Raw genomic sequence first — 22,435 nt, forward strand, 5'->3', positions numbered from 1 at the left:
ATTGCTACGGTACCCAAAATTCTAAAATTTTGCCAACTGAACAAGGCCTCAGTTGATATTGTGTTTGATAATATAACAATCACTTTGCATCTAGAATATGGTGGTATTAACCTTTTTCTCTTGTTGGCATTTCATCAAGCACTTGTTAGGTGTCGGCTAGGCCACCTAGATGACGACAAGACACACGAGCAGGACCAGCACCACCTGATGATGGGGCTACTCGTGCAGCCTTGCACGTGCGAAAAGCATGCCCGACGGCTCGGTCAACCGCGCCACCATGCACGCCACTACTGCCATCCGCCATCTTGCGTAGTGATTGCCCTGGAAAATCTATGGACACTTGTAGGTGGGGGAAAACCACCACGAAGCCCCTCGATCGGACTCACATTTGCTGCCAACAACACCACGCCATGGTCGACATTGACTAGCGAGCATCTACCTGATGCCCTGCTCCGCTCAGACTCGCATGCGCGCGTGGCCCCGTCTACCTCGACGTGTGCTTGCGGCCTGGCTAGCCTCAGCCTCGCATTGGCTAGGCGCCAGGCGCTCAGGGCGTCATCACGCTCGCCTTTGCAATGGCCATAAGTCAGGCAACAGGACTCCTGGGCGTTGTCGTTGGCACGACGGCGGCACCGCATGCACAGCTAGAGTAGTGATGGTGGCACGCGACAACAACAACGGAGAAGAAAGGGAGCAGTAGGTGAGAGACACAAGACTCGGAGGTGATTCGATCTCGCGCTGAAGCCAACCGCGCTACCAAGGATGAACCTAGTTTTCATTTCCTACGAGCCAGGTGAGAGATGATGTTTTTCATGTGGTGGACCTATATTGTTGGTGAGCCCAACAAATCAAACAAAGCCCGATCACAGCCTACGGACTCGGCTAGGCCTTGAAGCTAGAAATCAAATACACTCTTAGTGACATGTGGAGCCAATGCAACAAACTCGTACCTTTGGCTACACATGTATTGTACTGGGGGGTCCAGACACTTTGGTTCGAATCCAAACATCCTCGTACTTAATCAAATTTTTGGCCATACCCAAAATTAGTGAGAGACAAATCTTGGCCTATGGGAACATGAGCCAAATGCATTAGGCCTTGTTTAGTTCCCAAAAAATTTTGATTCGAGACTATATAGCGCTTTCGTTTTTATTCGACAAACATTGTCCAATCATAAAGTAACTAGGCTTAAAAGATTTGTCTCGCGATTTACATGCAAACTGTGTAATTAATTTTTATTTTCGTCTATATTCAATGCTCTATGCATGTGCCGCAAGATTTGATGTAACATGAAACACTAATGACGCCTCGTGATATGTCGTGTTCATCGAAATCGTGAGTGCGATGCGTTAGGCCTTGTTTAGTGCCCAAAAATTTTTAAGATTCTTCATCACATCAAATCTTACGGCACATGCATGGAGCATTAAATATAGATAAAAAAGATAACTAATTGTACAGTTTATCTGTAATTTACGAGACAAATCTTTTGAGCCTAATTAGTCTATGATTGGATAATATTTGTCAAATAAAAACTAAAGTGCTACAATAACAAAATCCAAAATTTTTCCCAAACTAAATAAGGCCTTAGATGAGACAACAAGCTAGGTAAAAAGCGAGACCTTGCAACATTTTTCTTTTTCTTTTTGTTATATATGTGCATCTATCTAGCCCTTGGCTCTTGCTAGGAAAACTCACAAACATTAGGTAGCAGAGTAAGGGGGTGTTTAGTTCCCCATAAAATCTAAAATGCAAATTGTCAACTACTTTAGAAATGCAAAATGCAAAAATTTTCAGTGTCATGTTTAGTTCCATCTAAAATGTAGAATTTATTGTCGTCATAAAGCTTCTTGAGGCTTATTTTGGATTTTTTTACCCTCTTGAGACTAAAATCCAAAATAGAGAATAGCTATTTTTTTTCTAAAAATTTTGCATAGTGTTTAGTTCCATTGTGTAAAATAATAGACTAAAACTCAAATTTTTTTAGGAAAAAATTGGAACTAAACACCCCCTAAGCAGTCTGGACTCTGGAGAGCTACTCTGCCCCCATCAATTTCAAACCGACGATCACTGAAACCTGACGAGCATTTCTTTGGTCGGTGGGTCGGTGCAGGTTCGAAAAATGTGTCATTCCTGACGGGGTGCTGCCTCAGGAAAGGCACGTTCGACGTCACTGCAGCCCGTTTTAAGCCTTGTTCAGTTTCTAATTTTTTTTGTTTTCAGATAATGTAGCACTTTCGTTTTTATTTGATAAATATTATCTAATTATATATTAACTAAGCTTAAAAGATTTATCTCGTGATTTATAGACAAACTTTATAATTAGTTTTTGTTTTTATCTATATTTAATAATCTATATATATGTCACAAGATTTAATTTGATGAGGAATTTTGAAATTTTTAGGAAACTAAACAAGGCCTTAGACTTGCCCCCGGACGGAGGTTTCTAGGCCGTTTTCGGCCCATTCCCGGAGCCGCACGGCTCTGATTGGGCTCTGCTGACGAAAAATAGCTTGCTGCTGCCATCTTGGATGAAGACAATCCATCCAGTTGCTAATAAACTACTACAAGTATGGTCCTAAAAAAGAAGGGAAGGGCTTGTCCTGATGGCTCATAGTCTTGATCGACCGATCCAGCGGCATATGATATGTGGAGCACTTTTCTCGTAGAGAACGAGTGGGAATCGAATCTGCCTTTTCGTGTGCTGATTGCTGAAGAACAATGGCGACCGATGGTTATATATATGTTGTGAATCCTATAGCATGGATGGATGGAAAAGGAAATGCTATGCGTGGGCAACCAATTAACCACGAATTTGTTCTACACTAAAGTTGCCTGTCTGCTTCCTTTCGTTGAAGCTGACCTTCGGTTGCACGTTATGCTTCCAAAGTGCTAAATTCACATTCCAACTCAAGCCCTCTCTTTGGTGGAGCTTTTTAGGCTTTAGGCCTTATTTAGATCCAATTTTTTTAGATTTTGACATTGTAGCATTTTTGTTTTTATTTGACAAACATTGTCTAATCATATAGTAATTAGGTTTAAAAGATCCGTCTCGTGATTTACAGACAAACTGTGCAATTAGTTTTTGTTTTTATATATATTTAATGCTCCATGCATATGCCGCAAGATTCGATGTGATGGAAAATCTTAAAATTTTTTGGTTTTTGGGGTGAACTAAATAAGTTCTTAGCTTCATCTGATTTTTTTACTGTAGCAGCAACCTGATATTTTGACTATTTTTCTATATTACGAAAACTCAAGAAGCAAATAATTTAATTAAAGCACATCTTAAGACTAATAGTACATGTACATTGCCTTAGCGTATGCGAACTAGATATTTTAAGAGTTATCAATAGGAGCTTGAGTTGAACTTTGCCAAACAACATGAATTGTGAGATCACCTTTGGCCGAACTCCCCGCTCCAATAAATATTGGTTCTAAAGCTGGTGACACATCAATCAGATTTAGATCATTCAGTTTATATTTTATTTATGTGCTAGATATAGATAATAAAATAGTTAAATCATTTTAATTTAATATTCCAAAACAAAATAAAAGCTAGGGCTGCGTGCCCTGTGCCCAACTGCCCAACGATAGTTTTGTTTGGCTTCAACATTACATGTCAATGGAAATGTGTTCTATATAACTGAGTGAATTCCAGGCTGCCACAAAAAAGTGAAGGAGTTAAAACTTGTTTATCAACATAATAAAGCTAGATAAATGAAATAAACACCCAAGTGTTTTAGAGCATTCCAACATTCGATTTTTCTTTTCTCTAATTAGGTCTTTTCCCTCGGTTCTTCTCCAAATCCAGCAACCTTAGAAGGGTCTCGAGGGAGCTAGGAAGGGCCGGCTAGACGATGGGACTGCGGAAGAGCGGTGATAGGATTCCGACGACAGCAAAGACGATCGGGCCAGATCATAGAGGAGGTGCCCATGGACCATGGCATGGTGGCAGATGGAGAGGGGGGAAGGAGGAGGCCACTACACACGGCAACAGAGCATTGATAGAAGGAAGAAGACGATAAAGAAAAAAAAATTAAGTCTTGGAATAGTGTTAAACCCTTTGAGTTGACAGCTCCTAAAGTTATAAATCAAGATGGGTCTGTGCATATGAAAATTATTATTTTTTATAAAATAAATAACCTCAGGAGAGTCAGGACAAGGACGCTAGCAACTCACCAACTCATCGTTTTTACGGGGTGGAAGTTGTCGGTGCTTACGATCAGAGGCCAAACCCTAGGTGACTACTTATATTAGAAAAGAAAAACAACCACCTAATGTCAGAGGAGGAAAAGAAGGCAAAATCGAAATCACCTGGGTGCGAGAAATCAGAAATATCGATGTAGTCAAAGGTAGCCGCATAGAGCCATACAATTTACAGACGAATGGCAATTGATCTCTTTTCTTAATCGCAGCCTGGTGGGACCCCCCTGCTGTCTTCACCGGAGTAGTTACGAGCCGTATATTAGAGCCCAGACTCTGGCAGGTTTGGTGGTGGTGGTGGTAGGCGAAGCAAAAACTGCACAGGCGCAGCAGCACGACGCGAGCAGAGAACGATCGCACGGGCACACCCGCTACCTACCCACCCGGGGCCGCCGGGTCGCTGCACGTTGTCGCGCTGCGCTGCACGGCCACGTCCTTTTTTTCTATTTAATTTAATTTCCTCTTCTTTTTTTTATACGAACGAGGAACGATCACGCGCTGAACGCTTCCGCCTCGCCGCCACCTTCCCACCCCTCTCCTCCCTCCGCCCGCCTCCTCCGCGCCCCCGAAAGGCAGAACCCTCGCTCCCTATCCCGGTCCCCTCCTCGCGGCGTCGGTCAAACCCTAGCACACGGTACGCGCAGACCCGTCCGCCCGCTCCCATTCCCCATCCCCACACATGGCGGCGCTCTCCGTGCCCCTACGCGCCGCGGCCGTCGCCGCCGGATCCCGCGCCGCCGGGGCCGACCCCGTCAAGGTAATACTCCCCGACTCCCGTGCTCTCTCCGTCTCCGGCGTGCATGCTGGGTAGTATTTTTTTCTTCTTTCGATATATTGTTGGCGATTCGCGGAGCAGCTCGTGCCTCGCGCGCGGGTGGGTGGGTTGCGGGTTCCTTTCACGGATTCATTCCCGCGCCTAGATTTGGTATCGGTCCTAGTTTGGTGGCGGTTGGGCGGAGCTCTCAACCGTGTGCTAGGCCAAATCGCAATATGGTTTTCGCTGCGTTCCAGCCGTTTGTTTGGGTGTGAAATTGCAGGCTTCAGGGAATCAGTGTTTTTTTCACTGTACTATTTTTGTTTTATTTTAAAAATTTTGGGGTCGGAGTTTTGTCCCAAGTTCCTTCCAGTGCCCCACGGGAGGACATTAGTTTCCTGTTTGATTGATTGCATTGCCGTCACCCCTGATGTAAGGGATGTGTGATTCCTAGTACATTGCAGCGCCCCCACTGATGCGATTTGCCTGTTGTTATGTTGTACTTGCAGGTCTTGTGCGTGAGGAGCACTGGCTCGGCTCACTTTGGCTGCGCCTTCCCTTCCATCACGGCCTCCTCTTCGGTGTAAGTGCTTACTTTTGACGCCGTAGTCCCTGTCAGCCCTTGTAAATGTTGTTTCAGACAGTGGTATAGTCTGTCTAACTTCTTGTGAATTGAAGTGCGAGGAACATCGAGCCGCTGAGGGCGATAGCTACACAGGCGCCCCCTGCCGTGCCACGTAAGTAGCTGTTGTGCTCACCGACCAAACATTTTCAGGTGAATTGTGCAGACTGTGGTGGATTTATAATTTTGTTCTTACTTTGTTTCTCTGTAGAATATTCGAGCGGGGAGAAGACAAAGATTGGCATCAATGGTGAGTTCTTTTATGTACAGTTGTAGGAACTAAATTGACGTGAAAACTATTGTATTGTAATCTGAATGAGACAGATCAATTCATCGATCATTGACCGCCTTGGGCTGGTCAATGCGTTCTGTCTTCAGGCTTGGCTGGCTTTTTCACTAATATCTAGTGTGCATTTTTTTGCAACCAAATGCGCCGCTTGAGCTAACTGCATTTAGCAAATACATCATTCTTGGTACTCTAAAAAAATAAATCATTCTTGGCTTTCTGAGTTACTTTGCACTTTGGTGCAAGTATGAACTAGGTGAATTATATCACAGATTGTATTTCTGATTCATTCTTACCCCCTTTTCTTGTTAATGTAGGGTTTGGACGGATTGGCAGGTTGGTCCTGCGAATTGCAACCAGCAGAGACGATATTGAAGTTGTGGCTGTGAATGACCCTTTCGTTGATGCTAAGTACATGGTAAGGAAGCTAATAATTTTTTTGTTTATAATATTTCAAATTTCAGATTCTGGACGTTTCATTTAAGAGCAATGAACTAATTAATTCTTTCTGGATATTTGATAACTGCTCTACCTGAGCAGAGATACACAGTTACGGTCCAGACTACAACACTAGATTAATTGAAATAATTCTCTTTAATCTGATGCAAGCCATAATTCTTGTTAGCTCATTTATGTTATGTTTCATGTGCTTTCACATAGTCGCTGAAGTATGATATGCATGTGGTGGCTTTACAAAATAACTGCTATACTGATCCTCCATCTTTTTTTTTATTTTACAAAAGCATCGTTTTGTATGCCAAGTGAATGCACATTATCCACTGGAACAATGCAGCTAATATGAATCTAGCAGATTTTTTAGATCTACTATTACTCCCCGTTTGGATCCTTGGAATTGAATTCATTCTTATAAATTATAATTTAGGCACATATTAATTAAGCTAATATGGTTGTATATGGAGTATATTTGTATACTATTGTTATCCACGCAAGAAAGATGCTTATATGTTGCATTTCTACTATAGGGAAGCGAGTTGAAGAGCGTGCTATAAGTTGTAGAGTAGAAACATAGCATGGCGATCTACAGAATCAATTTCCATCTCCCACCCTATGAATTTGAGATAGGCTTATATGTGAACATTGGAAAGTTGTGGAATATCAAATTCCAAGCCAAATAGCCTAATCCATTAAGTAGATTCCAATTCCTCCAAAATGAAGGGATCCAAACATCCCCTTTACATCTTTTACTTCACTGTTGGTTTAACAACTGTCTGTGGTTTGGTATTATTTGTGTTTGTATGTTAGTTTCTATATAACCTTCCCCTTTGCAGGCCTATATGTTCAAGTATGACTCCACTCATGGCCCGTTCAAAGGTTCTATCCGTGTCGTGGATGATTCAACCCTGGAGATCAATGGGAAGAAGGTCACAATTACAAGCAAAAGGTAATGTTGATTGAGGTCACATCAGTATCTTATTTGCCTATTGTACATGACATTGTTTTATTGCAGTTGTGGTAGTAAATGTTTATTTCAGCCTGTTTCGAAGTCACAACTCAGCAGACTTTATAACTTGCAAGCTTGCCATGCAGTATGCCATTTTTTTTTCTGATCTGTTAAAATGTTCAGCATTTTATGTAGACATACAATGTTTGTAAACATTTTACTTGTGCTATTTCTGGATTACTGCATCACTACCATCTTTCGCGCTTATCATAGTCATATAATGATTTGTTGTGTTTTGCATTACTATTTCTTGATCTGCAGTTTTACCGTTTTTCACTCCAAGATATGTCTAAAAACTCGCAACTTTTTGCTATATTCCAGAGATCCTACAGAGATTCCATGGGGTAACTTTGGGGCTGAATATGTTGTTGAATCTTCTGGTGTCTTTACAACGATTGATAAAGCATCAGCACACTTAAAGGTTTGTGTACCAGACTACCAGTAATTAACTAACTACATTATCTTTTCATATCGAAAACATGTTGAGGTTTCTGCTGTATCTTGTTTACAGGGTGGCGCTAAGAAAGTGGTGATATCTGCACCATCAGCAGATGCTCCCATGTTTGTAGTTGGAGTTAATGAGAAAAGCTATGATCCAAAGATGAATGTTGTTTCTAATGCTAGTTGCACCACCAACTGCCTTGCTCCACTTGCCAAGGTCATTTTTTCTTATTGCTCTCTGTTTACCAGTGTCAGTTTCTGCCAACAACAGTTCTTAACAATCACAATAAATGGCTCTTGTGCTTCATATTTTCTGCCTTCCTAAACACTAATTAGTTGACCACGGTGTGCAGGTTGTCCATGAGGAATTTGGCATTGTGGAGGGCCTTATGACAACTGTTCATGCCACTACAGGTTGGTTACTGGCTTTCATCCAGTGTGTACCTGTTAAAGTCATTTGCCATTTTCATGCATTTTCAGAATAATTGTCATGAAAATGTTACTTTACCATGTTTAGCCACTCAGAAGACTGTTGATGGTCCTTCGATGAAGGACTGGAGAGGAGGACGTGGTGCTGGCCAAAACATAATTCCTAGCTCCACTGGTGCAGCAAAGGTAGCTGAAGCCAAAGGCACACCATGCTTATTTTAGACTCAAAATTTGCACTGACTGGTTTTGCTTTATTGTCAGGCTGTTGGAAAAGTCCTACCTGAGCTGAATGGAAAGCTCACTGGCATGGCCTTCCGAGTTCCAACACCAAATGTCTCTGTTGTGGACTTGACATGCCGGATTGAGAAAAGCGCCTCCTATGATGATGTGAAAGCAGCCATCAAGTATGTAGAAGTTCCTCGCTTGTGACTTCCGTCTGGTTTTCAGCTTCTGGTTTGTTATTCCGATGAGTGAAAGCACAAACTTCTTGATAAATTAGTGAGCAATAATTTGAAGGCCCACATAATGGTCATAGCACGTAATACTGTGGAGTGCATGATTTACATCAACTAGTGGTAGTTATAGCATTTGTAAGATCTGGAGAGAGGAAACAAAATATCTTGGTTCAACATCTTGCTCACTGTAGGCTGTACAATTGGACAGTAGGTAGCTCAATTACATGCTCATGTTACTCTGGCTACAATAGAAATTCTGTGTGGACTGCATTTAAAGTGTGTTCTGCTGCAGTATTCTTAAGATTTGTGCAGAGAGAAACATGTGCATAATTTCAGCCAACCTACAGTGGATCTTACAGACCATCTCTCTCTTCTTTTTTTCAGGGCGGCATCAGAGGGTGCACTCAAAGGTATTCTTGGCTACACAGACGAGGACGTTGTTTCCAATGATTTTGTTGGTGATTCTAGGTGATTACCTCAATCCAGTGATGTAACCTAATTCTTGTCCAGTGGGTGGGAAGGTTGCTGAAATCACTTTCATTGCCTTTGTATATCAGGTCAAGCATCTTTGATGCCAAGGCTGGTATTGGACTGAGCTCTTCCTTCATGAAGCTCGTGTCTTGGTATGACAACGAGTGGGGCTACAGGTAAGAGTTTGCTACTTATTTCATAGCATCATTTGTTGAAGGTTAAACCTTCCATTTTCCTAAGAGTGCATGCTCTTTGTTCGCTTTGACAGCAACCGGGTTCTGGATCTGATCGCCCACATGGCTCTTGTCAGCGCCAAGCACTGATGTTCGTGCTCGTTCCTCCAGTAGTAGCCTGGGAAAAAAAGGCTGCAATTTTGACGGCCATTTTCTTTTAGCTGTTGTTTGGAATAAGATAAAAATGCTGGAACGCTTTGAACTCGCGCAAAAATGGACTCAGATCCATGAGCTGTATTTTAGTTGTAGAAGGGGCAAATTTGCACCATAGTACCCTGCGGAATTGTTGATTGATGAGTCCTATGGTTCGTCGACTTGATGTTTTGTTATGATGTGTGGGCCCTTGAATGAGTTGATATTTTTTTAGGCCATCCATGCTTTAATGGAAATATATATAGGATGGCAATGGCAATCCGTCGACTTGCACGGTATTTTGGTTTGTACGCATTATTATCTATCAGTTGCCTTTCCGTCCACAATACTGGCCTATGTCAGACTATGCATAGTTTCATTTTTTTTTGTTTTTGATACTGTAGTATTTTTGTTTTTATTTGACAAATATTATCTAATTATGGACTACCTTCAAAAGATTCATCTTACGATTTATAGATAAACTGTATAATTAATTTTTGTTTTTGTTTATATTTAATGCTCCATGCATGTGATAACAGATTCGAACATGTGATAACAGATTCGATGTGATGGAGAATCTTGAAAAGTTTTTGGTTTTCGGACCTTGTTTAGTTGGTGAAATTTTTTGAGTTTTGCTACTGTAGTATTTTTGTTTTTATTTGACAATTATTATCTAATCATAAACTAACTAGGCTTAAAAGATTCGTCTTGCAAATTACAGGTAAACTGTACAATTAGTTATTCTTTTTACCTATATTTAATACTTCATATATGTGCCGTAATATTTGATGTGACAGAAAATCTTAAAAATTTTTGGCAACTAAACAAGGCCTAAGGTCTAAGCTGAATTTTTTTACTGTACTTGTACCCAAAAAAATGGGACGTTCCTTTTTTTTACTGTACTTGTACGAAAAAAATGGGACGTTCCTATCTTGCAAGTATAAAAAAAGAAGAAGAAAGCATGAAACAGACAAGCGCACAGATACTCAAGAGCAGCTAAAACTAGGTAGTAGACTAGTAGTAACTAGTAGCGAACTGCGTAGTAATTACGAACTCAGTTTTGGATTTAGTCGAATTCGCATCAATCCATATGTGTTGGGGTGGATTGGAGTGGAACCTAAACTAAATTCCACCCTAATCCACTCCAACACATGTGGATTGAAGTAAATCCAACAACATTCAAACAAGACCTCAAGTGCATTTGGAACGAATTGACAATGAGACTATTGCAGTAATTGTTTCTCAGAGTGTTCTTCTCATGATTACTGTCAGAAAATGAATTATTGGTGCAAGGCAACTACTGCTAAAAAAAATCTTTCTTATCTATGTTTAGTTGTTAAATTTTTTTAAGATTTTTCGTCATATCGAATCTTTAGAGTATTAAATATAGATAAGAAAAATAACTAATTATACAATTTATCTGATCTATGATTGGACAATAATTATAAAATACAAATAAAAATGCTATAATAGTCAAACAAAAAATTTTCAACAGCTGTGCTATCATTTGGAAGACCCACATCGGTGAACAGTGATTTGCTGCCAGTGCCGGACACGAATACTTCCTTGGGCGCGTGGCGCCACGCAATCACGACACCTACTGGCTGGCACGGTCGCCTTCTGGGCTCTCTTCTCCCTCGGTATAGCTGTGTGAGAGGTGTTAGGCTTGTTAGCTGGTGTTTGCCTGATCGGTGAACCCAAGCGCTGATAATCAATTACTTAATCGTCATAATTTACTTACTCCAGGTCCAGGGTAGGGCTCTGTTGCAACGATAGTGATTTAGTGAGTGTAATCTGAGGTCTTGTTTAGTTTCATTTTTTTTTTTTGCAAAATCGACACTATATCACTTTCGTTTGTATTTGACAAATATTGTCCAGTCATAGACTAACTAGACTCAAAAGATTCGTCTCGCAAATTACAGTTAAATTGTACAATTAGTTTTTTCTTTTATCTATATTTAGTGCTTCATGCATGTGTCGCAAAATTCGATATGATGGAGAATTTGAAAATTTTTATAATTTTTTGAAAACTAAACAAGGTTGAGACAAACCATATGAACCACCGAACATTGTAATAATACTCTGGAGACCATTAGAAAAATTTCTTGTGGCATTTGTACATCACATTAGTTTTTTTTTCCTCTCTCCGCCAGTGTTGCCACTTGCCAGTACACCTCTCCTCCATCATCCCGTGAACAACTAATATATATATATAGGCCCTCTTTGGTAGAGATCCTGATAGCGCCAACTCCATTACCATTTTTGTTATAGCACTATTGTTTTGGAGCTGAATTTCTCTCTTCCCTCTACCTCTCATAGAGCTAACTTTTCTATGAGGAGAGGGAAGAGAGAAATTAAGCTCCAACAAAAATCATAGTGAAGCCGGAGCTGCTAGGATCTCTAGGGGGGCATATTTTTGGAAGTTGGTGGAGCCATTGAAATTTTCACTTACCCTGTCCTTTGTTATGGTCATAAAAAGGGTTGAAGTTGGAGCCATTGGATGGCAGGATCTGCCGTTGATGGAGATGAGAGCAACCTCTTCAAGAAGAAGCGTGGACAAGGCATCCAAGAAAGGCAATGGAGTTTGTCTTAATTGTCTATGTCATGGAGTAGTAGGTCTTGTTTAACATGTGGAGAAGGGTGAGAATTAGAGTTGGACCAAAGACAAGCTGCTCGATGTTAGTGAGGGCATCGACGTAGGACTTGAGGTGCTAAGAGTATGTGAGGATGTCTGTGTAACCCTTAGATCAAGTTGCGGAACTCGGCCTCTAGAGATAGCGCACACAAAGGTCTTGGTGCTGCATAACAAGTTCTCGATACTGATCTAGCTAGATTGTGTGTGCCATCAAGTGAGGAGTTCTATTTGACCATGCCAAGTTACCCAAGTACAATCCCGGGCCTTGTTTAGTTCTAAAATTTTTTGGAAAATCGACACTGTAGCATTTTTGTTTGTATTTGACAAATATTGTCCAATCATGGACTAACTAGGCTTAAAAGATTTGTCTCGTCAATTTTGACCAAACTGTGCAATTAGTTTTTATTCTCGTCTATATTTAATACTCCATGCATGCGTCTAAAGATTCGATGTGACGAGAAATTTGAAAAATTTTGCAAAATTTTTTAGACTAAACAAGGCCTCGGAGATGGAACCATTGATGAGGGAGAGCATAGAGTAGTCCATGATGACCCATGCCTGCTGGTATGTCATTAATATGGTGGGCGAGTAGGAATGAGATGTGAGTGCACAATTTCGTGTGGAGAGAGTGGATGCAGTGGTTGTGGATTGTGGTCGAGGTTGGGAAAGGGCAGCGGTGAGCGGCATTGTCAGATCTTGTGCATCGTCAACCATTGGAGGTAACATTCTATTTGTGCACCTCTTGTGTCTCTGACAGACTCTTGGAGAGTGAGAAGGGTGGTTTTAAGAGCGGAAAAGGATAGAGTGATATAGACAGTCTATTAGAGCATGCTTTTTTAGTTTGTTTTCTAAAATTTTGTGATACAAAGCAATGTAGGGAGTCTCTTTGAAATGCTCTTAGCCTCTCTTTTTTTCACGAACGTGTCTTCATGATACATGTTTTATTAGGGGGCGTTTGAGACTGCTCTACAAACTCTACGTGGAGCAACTCTACAAAAATCTAGAGTTTGTGGAGCAATTCTTTAGGTGCTCTCATAACTCTACTATTTTTCTTTGAACATAATGCGTGGAGCTGAAACCATTTGGGTAAAAAAAACGTGGAGCAAAGATGAAAAAGTGAGGCGGTGCAGTTCCAAACACCCTTATGTTGCATTCGTTTGGTAGAGAATAGTGACCAGAAACCGTTTCTAATAGAAATACTAGTGCAATTTGTATAGCCAATTCTCACCACAAGAACTATTGCTGATCAGAAATGGCCATAAACGAATGAGCCCTTAAGTAGAAGCAGAGATACGTTGGTTACAACAAACCCAAATAATCGTGGAACATCAAAGCTTTGCGACGAGCAGCAAGGATCAGAGGCAATATGCGCCGGTACGGACCCAGAGGGGTTAACGGAGTTGTGACGTGCACACGCGCGTTCAGATCACGCACATTCCAGATGTCGACGTTTTCGTTTGCCATAAACAAACAACGTGAGGTTCAAAAAAAAAAAAAAACACAACGTGACTAAGCACCGACTGGCGGGGCAGCTAGCAAGCTTCCGGCGTGGAAGGCGATCGACGGCACCTCCGGCGATCAGGCTGGGGGTGCGGCGACGCGCCTGGCGAGCTGGCAAGTGAGGGCCGAATCCTGCTGGCAGAACCGGCCCAGGTGAGAGCGTGAAGGTCCGCGTGAGAACTTGGGCCTCCAGCGACGCAAGCTGGACGTGATCGTCTGGCGTGGCTGGCAGTGGCGGAGCTCGTCAATTTTGACGTCTAGGGCCACTAATAAAGCACACACACCGTTTACGTTGAATCAAGATATCAGTTGTACCAAGTCTAATACCGATAGATAACAAAAATAGCTTATAAATACATAGTTCGAGATAAAAATCTTAATTTCAAACTTAAATCCATAACATGAAAGTGGATAAAAATCTTAATTTCAAACTTAAATCCACTCGCGCTCGGCCATCTAGGGTGCGTTTGGTTGGAGAGCGTGGAAGAGGGATGGAATAACTATTATTGTGTTTGGTTGGAATGATAGAATTATGTCTTTGCTAATAACTGCAAAGAAGGACGTGTTTAGCTAGAAAACAACAACAAAGCCAACCACGATGCCCTGGAGTACACTATGAGCTGGGATTGAAAACGTGAGGGAACCAGGAAGGAGTAACACACTACAAAGCGGGCACAAGCAAGAGATGAGAGAGGATGATCGAGGCAGTCTATGGTGATGAATATAATCCAAAAAATTAAAAATGAGTATTAAGAAATTTTGGTCCACAAGTAGGGCCAAGGCCCTAGTGGCCCTAGGTGGAGATCCGCCCCTGGTGGCTGGGCTTGTATCTCTCAAATAGGGCCCACCTGCCATCTCGAAGTAAGGCCCTAGTTCTCTACCAAAAATTTTTTTATCTATCCCATCGAATCTTTGGACACATGTATGAAACATTAAATATAGATAAAAAAATAAAGTAATTACACAATTTGGTTGAAAATCGCGAGACGAATCTTTTAAGCCTAGTTAGTCCATGATTAGCCTTAAGTGCTACAGTAACCCACATGTGTTAATGACATATTAATTATGCTTAATAGATTTGTCTTGCAGTTTTCAGGCGAGCTATGTAATTTGTTTTTTATTAGTTTTTAAAAACCCTCCAAATATTCTTTCGACACATCCAATATGATACTCAAAATTTTTTTATCTCCAATCTAAACAGGGCCAAGTCTAGCAGGCTCCGATGCGGCTTCCATGAAAAGTCAATTCTCATTGATGAATAGACATTTTTCATCTCTAATCTAACAGGGCCAAGCCTAGCAGGCCGATGCGGCTTCCACGAAAAGTCAATTCTTATTGATGAATAGACGTGTACTGATGTACAGGTACACAATGTACAACTGGTTTACAGGGCATTGATCAATCAATCAATCAATGATATTCATCAAAGGCCTTGTTTAGTTCACTCAAAAACTAAAAACTTTTAACATTCCTCATCACATCAAATCTTCCGGCATATGTATAAAGCATTAAGGCCTTATTTAGTTTGAGAAAAATTTTCGATTTCGGTACTGTAGCACTTTTGTTTGTTTGTGGCAAATATTATCCAATCATAGACTAACTAGGATCAAAAGATTCGTCTCGCGATTTACAGGTAAACTGCGTAATTAGTTTTTGTTTTCGTCTATATTTAATGCTTCATGCATGTGCCGCAAGATTCGATGTGACGGGGAATCTTGAAAATTTTTGGAAACTAAACAAGGCCTAAATATAGACGAAAATTAAAACTAATTACACAATTTATCTGTAAACTCTGAAATGAATTTTTTAAATCTAATTAATTTATATTTGGATAATAATTACCAAATAAAAACGAAAGTGCTACAGTATCAAAAACTAAAAAAATTCGGAACTAAACAAGGCCAAATTTGCTAAATCTACTAAATATAGCTACTTCTCTGTACATGGTAGGCTGTAATAATCAGGCAATATGAATGCCTGCAGTGCACGGCTGATGTGCTGGATGATGAATAAGGACGCAAATGTATTGTTTAACAACAAGCTATGTTGAGTCCTAGATAGAGAGCTAACGAATTACTACTAGTTTTCTCTTTCGAACATCTCCAAGAGACTAGGTAATATAAGATTTAGCTATTGTGTAAAATAAAAAAAACTCACTCAAAACATAGAATTCCACAACAGCCTTTGTATAGGATAGCTAGTGAGGACGACATGCTATATATGACAAACGAAAGTTTAGGAATAGCAAACTTGCTATTGTAGCAAACCAGATAGCACACCTGTTGGAATTTAATATTTGCTTTAAAAATGTAAAAATAGCCTAGATAACATATCTGTTGGAGTTGCTCTTAGCGGAGGGAATAGTGTCCTTTTTGTTAATAATAAGGTAATACACACATATAGACCTTGTTTGTATGAGCTAGAACTTACCTCTAGCTGTATAATAGTTATAGGTAATTGTTAGCTGGTTAAAATTAACTAAGATATGTTTCGACACAATTAACTAATATATAGATGGTAGAATTTCTAGTAAAAGTCCCTTTTCCCCTTTGGTATGCACATTAGAGGTGTGGAAAGGGGTCGTTGGGACACAAGAATGTTTAAGTCTTTTTCTAGATCAATTAGCTCATTTCAACCATATAATGGACCAGTTAGAATTCGGATTAATCAGCTCATGTTAGCTAGCTCTCCTATTCAGATGAGTCAGAGCTAATTTTTAGCTAGTTAAGCATTAGCCTTTACATAAGAAAAGGCTTGTAGTCTTCGATCTGTACACCATGCCCGCGTAGTGTCCTTCGAGTTCGAGGGCTAGCCAGAGTGCACCCGGACTTTTGTTCCGGTGACCAGCCATGTTGTGTGCATAGATAAGAACACAGTTTTTCTGGATTCACATTGAGAAGTGTGCAAACACACATCTTAATCTAGTTTCATATTGAGACGTGCGTTTGCACATTTCTCAATGCGAATCCAACAAATGAGAGAGTGAGATCATATCTTAGGAGCAAAATAAACTTTACCACATGGACAAATCATTTTTACATACCTCCCCTCAGTATCCCACCGCGATTGTGTCATTGTGTGCATATAAATGCTATGCTAAATTCGAAATGCACCGAGATTTACATCGCTGGCAAATAGATGATAAATATTTTTTCAGTGACAAATAATATGAAAATATTTTTTTTCATACATATATATCAATGTCTCCGTAGACCAACGGCCCGATACCCCATCACCATTCACCTCACAAGTAGTAGTTCTCTTGCACGCATCGTTGGTCTCAGCTCAGAGAGAGACTAGCTAGCTATCTGTTGTAGCCATGGCTTCCGGCACCTCGGCGGCGGCGTTGCTCCTCCCTCTACTTGTCTTGGTGCTCTTCGCCGGCGGTAAGTAGTGTTGCACGCGTACGAACCAAGCATTATCGCATGGATCGATGCATTGCATGCATGCATATATGTTAGCTGACAGAGCGGCGGCTACGCTAGCTGAACTTACACATACAGCTCCATATATATTTAATTAGCAGCTGGTGGTGCACGAGCTGACGACGGCGCCATCGAATTCTCGCCGCCGGGAGCGCGCCGTGCTGGCCCGGCGGCGGTGACCGTTGATGGAGTAGTCCGGGCGGAGAAGGCAAACTGCCCTCTGATTCGGGTGCCGGACCTCGTGGACGCCTGCCGCAGTGCCCCCGGCCTCCCCGCCTGCGCGGCGCAGTGCGTCGTCTACCACTACCGCGGCGGGTACTGCGACATGCTGCCCAACGGCAGGCCCGGCAACTGCTACTGCACCAACTGCCTAGCCGCCACCACCACCACCCTGGCGTAACTAAGCCATCACTAGGCGTCTAGGCCGGCCGGCGGAGCCACCTCGTCGTCGTCTCGGTCTCCGACGGATGATATGTATATGATCGGTTGGAGGCTTGGAGCTGGCAAATCCATCAGGGTCAGGGGAAAAATACTTATTAGATCGAGTCCTATTATTTGTTATACATCTGCAGTGTGAGCTACTACACTTGGGATCCGCAGTTTCTTCGTCAGTTGATGGTGTCTCTTCCTGATTTCTCATTCATTTCGTATTATTGTTTGATCTGCAAGGTGATCAATTTTTGTCTATGTTTAGATTGTTTACTTAGTGAAATGGATGCATATAATAATAACAATAATAACAACAATAATAACAACAATAATAACAATAATAATAATAATAATAATAATAATAATAATAATAATAATAATAATAATAATAATAATAATAATAATAATAATAATAATAATAATAATAATAATAATAATAATAATAATAATAATAATAATAATAATAATAATAATAATAATAATAATAATAATAATAATAATAATAATAATAATAATAATAATAATAATAATAATAATAAAGCGTTGGGTGGATGTGTATTCCGCATTCCGGCATTAATGCCAGCTAGCTGAATTAGAAGAGAAGCCACATTATATATATGTTCATATTTAATTAGGTCCTCCGATCCTTAGGTAAAATGGAACTAAGTTAGCAAGAGCAATGACAATGAGAGATTATCGTTCCAAAATGAGAAGTTTTTTTTTATTGGGACCAAAATCAGATTCTAAAATTCAGCTATCCACTCGAAAATTAGCATGCGGAGAGATTCTCACAATTCCAAGCCAATAGCCACTATGGAATGCCGGAATCATTATGAAAATGAGGTCCAAACAGGGTAATCAGATATTAGCCAAGTTCATAAAATAGGTACATTATGAAATAAAGAAAAAAAATGGATGATGAGTATTTTTTCGAAACATATAAACCACTCGGGAACCGTTAAAAAGGAAATTGTTCCAAATAGTAGTTGAGTGGGGACACATACATCCAATTTTCCATACAAAGGAGAAAAAACACACTTTTAATTAAAAATAACATCGACATTAGTTTGTACTAATGGTTGTGCACCCCCCTTCCCAACAGATAATGAGGTAATAATTAAAATTAGCTTGCTTCTCCTCTCTAGGTCCGGCACGAGCGTCGCCGCTATTAACACTGCTATCCAACGCGGCCAAGCTAATCTTAAGCTTCTCCTCTTCTTCTTCGGTGTTCGTTGTTTCTCATCTAGGCCTGGCACCAGCATCGCCGCCATTGTCACTGCCATCCATCGCCACCATGCTAATCCTAAGCTTCTCCTTTTCTCCTCTAGGTCTAGCACGAGTGTCGCCGTCATCGCCACTGCCATCCATCGTCGCCACGCTAATCCTAACCTTCTCCTCTTCTTCTGTAGTGGACATCTTGTCATTGACAATGTCCAACTGCCCGGTGCCATCGCCACTCCATCCCCCGCCACCATCCCGACCATGCATGACCATCGGCGGTCCGACAAGCTCCCCGCACGACCTTCTAAGCGTGGAGAGTAGAGACCCTTGCAACCATGAACCCTAACGCCACCACTTGCTTCATCTTTAGTGGCGGCGATAGCAGATGCGTTCATCTACAATTTTTTGTCTTAGGGTGTGCATGCCAAAGCCTTTCCATACGCACATGTGAAAAAACATTAGGGAAGTTGTTATGAGAGCCCTCAAATTTGAGAGGGCTCCTAAATCCCTCTACACCTCTTAAGGCAACTCCAACCAAGATTCTATTCGAGCCCTCATCTCATTTTGAGTGTTAAAATGCAAAAAAAACATTCTCCAACCGGTCTCCTATCTACTCCGTGACGGATAAGGGTGTTCATTCCTCGCTCCTCATTCCCCACATCTGAGGGCATCCAAATATCCAATCCAAAGCCAAAAGCCGTCTTCATGTGCCACCTTGGAGTTCTGGTATGTTCATCTTTCCCTCTTGTCGTTGTTGTGCCATCTATGACTGCCTTCTTGAAATAGCCTGGATTCTAGATGGATGGGAGATGGGGATAGAAATGAGGGCTCAAATCGTAGGCCTTGTTTAGATGTGAAAAAATTTTGTAGTTCGCTACTGTAGCACTTTCGTTTGTTTGTGATAAATATTGTCCAATCATAGACTAACTAAGGTTAAAAGATTAATCTCGCGATATGTGCCGCTTGATTCAATATAACAGATAATCTTGAAAACTTTTTGGATTTTGAAGTGAACTAAACAAGGCCGTAATCTAGGGGCTCTCGTTTGTGAGAGTAGGGGGCCAAACTTTGAGGGATTGGATCCTTGGCGCAAGCCCTCAAAAATCCGTTTTGGCTGATTTGGTCGCGCGGGCTTCTTTCCCGCTCGCGATCGAAAGCGGCGCGCGCCGCCGTTTCCTTCCCCCGTTCACGCTGCTTCCTCCCTGACGACGCCCCGCCCACATCCTCCACCTTTTCGCGCGCGGACCGTCCCCTCCGCTGCATCTGGCTCGCGCGCGAGCCCCGTCCACGTCCTCCTGCCGGCTAGAAGGAGGACGGCGCCGCCTGGATCCGCTGGATGTGACCGGCGCAGCCCGGTTCTTCCCTCTCCCCGGCTGCTTCCCCTACCGGGTGCCCCCCTGGGTCTGCTCGCGACCGGCGCCTTCCTCCGTCATCGCGCTCGGCAGCAGCAGCATCTCTGCTCCGAGCGGCACCGCCATCCCCATCCGCACGCTCGGCAGCAGCAGCAGCACGCCAACACCACCGGCGGTACGTGCTTGTGCTTCTCCTCGATATGCATTGGATTGGTTGGACTGTCTACAACTCCAGATCAGGCCGGCGGCAGCAGGTTCCTCCGCCAGCCGACTGGGTCTGTTTATTTTGTTCTCAAGCAGAGCGTAGGCGTTCGAAGCAAACACGTCCACGCTACCTGCACTTTGGATTTTGCTACTGATGATTACTCACCATAGCGCTACTTCCATCATGGCAATAAGAAAATTTTTGCATGGCAATAAGAAAAATTTTGCACACGGCAGTGCAGGCCGTCAAAGCTCTTTGCGCCGTCTCTCTGTTCTTTTTATCCATTACTAGTTGCTACCGTCTCTGATCAATGGAGGTAGTACGTCTTAAATTCGCTGGGAAAACAAAATTTGCCATTGTTTTTAATTTCTTTATTTCTAGTTTCAGTTATATGATGCTGTAGTAGTGGTAGTAGTATGGTGCTCCTGTCTTGCGTCGTCAAACTTCAGTTAGATGTATGACGTCAGACTTCAGTTAACTACATTTTGGTTCCCTTGCCGGTTGCTGTTAAGGACTGGACTAGCTCAATTATATGTGTTGTCTTTCTTTTGCACAGTTTGAGACATGTCGCAGGGAGATAATTCGCCATTGGTGATGTCCGAGGACATTGAGGTTGATGACATTGCAATTTTACCAATTGGTACTGAGATAAATGGTACTCAACCTAGTGCACCAAAGAGGAAGCAAATCCGTACTACCAACTACTCTCAGGAGGAAGATCTCCAATTATGTAAATCATGGGAGAATGTAAGTTTGCATCCTGTCACAGGAACTGAGCAACTTGGCAAGGCATATTGGAAGCGAATTCATGATAACTTTCATGCCAACAAAACATTTGCATCTAACAGGAATGAAAATTCTCTAGAGCATAGGTGGGGGGTAATTCACAAGGAGTGTCAGAAATTTCAAGGCTTATTTGAGGAGGTTGAGCGTCGTCATCCTAGTGGAGTGCCATATGAGGAACATGTAAGAATTGTTTTTATTATGATATTAAATCATTTATTAAAAATTTGTAATGACACATGTCTTCGATTTCAGTTGCTAGAGGCCCAGAATGCATATGCAAACAATGATCCAAAGAAGAAGGGGTTTTCTTTCCTTCATTGTTGGTTGAAGATTAGACATTCCCAGAAGTTCATGCCCCCTACCACCAACAAGAGGCCTAGGAGAAGCAACTCACCACCAACAACAGATGTGTTTGATTTGGAAGATGATGAGAGTATAAAGAGTCAAACCCCTGACTCTTCCATGCCTAATGGTAGAAGGCGTATGGAAAGGAAGCAAGCAAAGGAAAAGATGAAGAAAGGGGGGAAACAAACAAATCCTGCAGAGTTGCTAGAAAAATGGCTTACAGAGAAGGAGAAAATTAGAGATGATAGGTGGCAGGAGAACAAGATGATGGAAGAGCGCAAGTTATCACTTGAAGAGCGCAAGTTATCACTTGAAGAGCGCAAGGTTGCAAATGAGGAGAAGAAGATGCTATGGGAGAAAGAACAGAAGATTATGTTTTGTGACCTTGACATGTTGGAGCCCTCCCAGAAAACATATGTGATAGCAATGAGGGCTCAAATTGCAGCTGAAAAGAAGGCTGCCTTCAACAATGCTTTTGTTGGCAGCAGTGGAGGACATGAAGCTAGTGGTGGACACAGTGGTGGAGGCTGAATTCGATAGATGTTTCATTGTGATATGCATGTTATGTTTTGGTGGGCGCTTCAATGGTGCAAGTTTAGTTGTATTGTTGGACTTTATGTTTGATGGTTATGTCATTTGATTTGCAAAGATGTTATGTACTATGTTGTGATCAAATGTCATCAAGTTCTGACCAAATTTGTGTTTGAATTAAATTGGAATATTTGGATTTCCTTTCATATTTTTAAATTGACACTTTAGAGTTACAGTGTAATTAAATTGTTATATAGTGTGGTATTATCAAATACATATACATATAGTGTGTGAGAAAATAGATGGATTTTAGAAGTAGGGCTCTATTTTGAGGGCTCTTTCTGGAGTTCAATCTACAAAACAGGGCCCTCAAAAGTAGGAACCCTGGAACAAAAGTAAGGGCTCTATTTTGAGGGATGTTATTGGAATTGCTCTTAGCTCATAATAATTATGTCCTTTTGATCTAAACGAGGCTCACTAATAGTGTAGCTAATGGTTAGTTGAATACCAACTAACTA

General features: G+C 41.5%; 2 protein-coding genes across 3 annotated transcripts; both read left to right on the forward strand.

The window, feature by feature from the left end:
• LOC8076121 (glyceraldehyde-3-phosphate dehydrogenase GAPCP1, chloroplastic) lies at positions 4,502-9,787 on the forward strand. The gene is made up of 14 exons (XM_002451574.2): positions 4,502-4,960; positions 5,467-5,540; positions 5,636-5,694; positions 5,791-5,829; positions 6,183-6,283; positions 7,155-7,267; positions 7,649-7,748; positions 7,839-7,985; positions 8,122-8,182; positions 8,286-8,383; positions 8,459-8,601; positions 9,037-9,120; positions 9,210-9,299; positions 9,392-9,787. Exons 1-14 carry the CDS (start codon positions 4,883-4,885, stop codon positions 9,444-9,446), a joined length of 1,242 nt encoding a protein of 413 aa, XP_002451619.1. The 5' UTR covers positions 4,502-4,882; the 3' UTR covers positions 9,447-9,787.
• LOC8077178 lies at positions 19,889-22,123 on the forward strand. 2 transcript variants are annotated; one of them, XM_021460251.1, is made up of 4 exons: positions 19,890-20,225; positions 20,812-21,002; positions 21,104-21,221; positions 21,294-22,123. In XM_021460251.1, the coding sequence occupies exons 2-4, from the start codon at positions 20,908-20,910 to the stop codon at positions 21,915-21,917; spliced, it is 837 nt and encodes a 278-aa protein (XP_021315926.1). In that variant the 5' UTR covers positions 19,890-20,225; positions 20,812-20,907; the 3' UTR covers positions 21,918-22,123. The 2 variants fall into 2 exon arrangements, with proteins under 2 accessions (XP_002451620.1, XP_021315926.1); XM_002451575.2 differs by having other exon boundaries at positions 19,889-20,225; positions 20,812-21,221.

Source organism: Sorghum bicolor, chromosome 4, assembly GCF_000003195.3.
Source record: "Sorghum bicolor cultivar BTx623 chromosome 4, Sorghum_bicolor_NCBIv3, whole genome shotgun sequence".
Taxonomy (NCBI): domain Eukaryota; kingdom Viridiplantae; phylum Streptophyta; class Magnoliopsida; order Poales; family Poaceae; genus Sorghum; species Sorghum bicolor.